The sequence below is a fragment of the Propithecus coquereli genome, unplaced genomic scaffold, assembly GCF_000956105.1.
Source record: "Propithecus coquereli isolate 6110/MARCELLA unplaced genomic scaffold, Pcoq_1.0 Scaffold83, whole genome shotgun sequence".
In the NCBI taxonomy this organism is placed as follows: Eukaryota; Metazoa; Chordata; class Mammalia; order Primates; family Indriidae; genus Propithecus; species Propithecus coquereli.
In genome coordinates, this window is record NW_012154507.1 from 5475604 (window position 1) to 5478229 (window position 2626).

Below are 2626 nucleotides of genomic sequence, written 5' to 3' on the forward strand. Positions count from 1 at the left end.
TAGAAAAAATTAGCCGGGCCTGGTGGTGCATGTCTGTAGTCCCAGCTACTCGGGAGGCCGAGGCAGAAGGATGGCTTGAGTCCGGGAGTTTGAGGTTGCTGTGAGCTAAGCTGACGCCACAGCACTCTAGCCCGGGCAACAGAGTGAGAGACTCTGTCTCAAAAAAAAAAAAAAGAAATTTTATCTGGCATCCTGATATCTTGTATTTTGGATCCCTTTCAATAGTGGGAATCACAAAGTCTCTGCATTTGGAAATGGTTTACATGAAATAAATTGAAGGTAATGTGTAATCTGTAACAAGCAAACTAAACTGTTAAGTGTACATGAAAAGTACAAAGATTTTAGTTTGAAAAGGTTAGGTTTTAATATTCTCTCAGATTAAATAATAAAAACAATAATCATATAGTTTGAAATTCAAAAGGACCTATTAATAGAAATTATATATCCAGGGAATTAGAGTAGTTTAGGAAACCAAAACAGAGAGAGGGTATATGAGGTGCATAGTCAGCAAGTTAGTGGGAAAATTGGGTCTGAAACCCAAATTTATATGACTCTATAGCTTAGTATTCTCACTTCCGAGATTAATCAGTACTGGAACATTACTTATTTCAAGGAACTATACTATACATTCTCACCCTACACAGCATAATTTAACTTTGGTAAAAGATACATCTATGAAGTTACATCTGACATCTGAAGTGGGACAGTGCAGAGCAGCAAAAAAAAAAAAAAAAAGGTATTAATCAGCAGTATGGCTAAAGGGAGAGAAATGTGGGCTACTAAATTTACCTCCTTTGAATGAATCTAAATATTTGGATTTTCTAGAAAACTGCTAAGGCCCCTTCAACAACAACTGCTTTCTACCTTGAGAAGTCTACTGTAAAAAAATTTTTTTACATCTTTTAGGTACTAATCATTAATATTAATAAATTAATGCTTTAGATCTTTTATCTTAGATCTTAGATACTCATAAAACTTACTTGTGTTTGTCAATTTCAGTGGCACATCTAACTTTACAGATAACCTATAACAAGAGAATAAAAAGAAAGTTTTGAAAACGTGTAATACAGTATTCTTATATGTTTTGACTTTTTGTTTCAAAGTGATAAAACTACAAATAATAATGATAGATAGCAAGTAAAGTTCAAATGTTAATAGTTGAATTACTATGAAGCAAAAATAGGTTTCCAAAGGCTTAAAACAATAAATCAATAAGTTTCTTTGTTATAGTCTTAAGCTTTAATTTCTACCTTTAAAAATTTAAACAGAATTAATTCAGTTTAAACATTTATTGAACTTTTATTATGGGTGCTAGATATTGTGTTGGATGGCTTGCGACCTATCCTAAACTTCATTATATTACTCATGTTTTGTCTTAAAATGGAAATTCTTCCTTAAATATGAACATGCCTGAGTGTTCTACAAAGATTATTTTTTCTTATGATGAAATGAAGTAGTAAAAGGAAACAAGGAACCAAAAAGTGAACATAAAGAGAATGAGCATATATCATATTTAGTAAATTTCTTTCACAAAGCCTTGCAAAAGGCAGGTGCTCTAATACTTGAATCAAGTTAGGCAGGTAGGCAAGTATAATAGAATTTGAAATAAACATGGTATATTCTGAGAGCATAGTGTGAGGGTCTCAAGTCCTTACTGATAAACTTCATTCTTTAGACAACGGGAGGATGTTGAAGGTTTTTATACAGGTACTCCAAAATATGGAATTTCATTAATCTGGCATTAATGCATAGGCTACTACAGAAGAACTAAAGAATAGAAACAGAAAGACCAGTTACAAGACTATTGAAGTAAGGTATGAACTTTAGGGGCCTGGAAAGAGGAAAGTACATTATGAAGAAAAATAGTGTAGGTACTTGGTAACGTACCGATTTCATCCAAACATTTACTGAGCACCTGTTATATGCCATACTCTATGAAAGGTGCCATGGATTCATAAACATGACCACTGTTTTTGCACTCAAGGAGCTCAGTATTTGTAAGAAATAGATAAACCATCTACTTTGACACACTGTGATATAAATGCAAAAGATGCTATCACAAAATCTAGGAAGAGAGAAAAACTAATTCAGTCCAGGAAAGAGTAAGAGGCAAGGAGAAAGACTGTGCAGAGTCAAGGAGGACTTCTTAAAGGATGTCACATTTGAGCCAAGTTATGAAGGGTAAATGGGTGTTAATGCTCAGGCAAAGACAGAAGCCTGTGCATCTACTCATATCTATTGTACAGTCATGTACTGCTTAATGACAGGGATACGTTCTGAGAAACGTGCTATTAGGCCATTTTGTCAGTGTGTGAACATCACAGAGCTCGCTCTTACACAAACCTCGATGGTATAGCTTTCCACACACCTAGGCCATATGGTATAGGCTATTGCTCCTAGGCTGTACAGCATGTTACCGTACTGAATGCTGTAGGCAACTGTAACACAATAGGTAAGTATTTGTGCATCTAAACACAGAAAAAGTACAGTAAAAATATGATTTAGAAGATAAAAAATGGTACACCTGTATAAGGCACTTACCATGAATGGAGCTTGCCAGACTGGAAGTTGTTCTGGGTCGGTGAGTGAGTGAGTGAGTTGTGAGTGAATGTGAAAGCCTAAAACA

General features: G+C 34.7%; 1 protein-coding gene across 1 annotated transcript in view; it reads right to left on the reverse strand.

Moving 5' to 3' along the window:
• Positions 1-2626, reverse strand: part of GPR137C (G protein-coupled receptor 137C) — a 70467-nt gene that overhangs the window by 39925 nt on the left and 27916 nt on the right. The window contains exon 2 of the mRNA XM_012663824.1: positions 981-1024. Coding sequence (XP_012519278.1) covers positions 981-1024 — 44 coding nt within the window. The remainder of the gene's footprint in view (positions 1-980; positions 1025-2626) is intronic.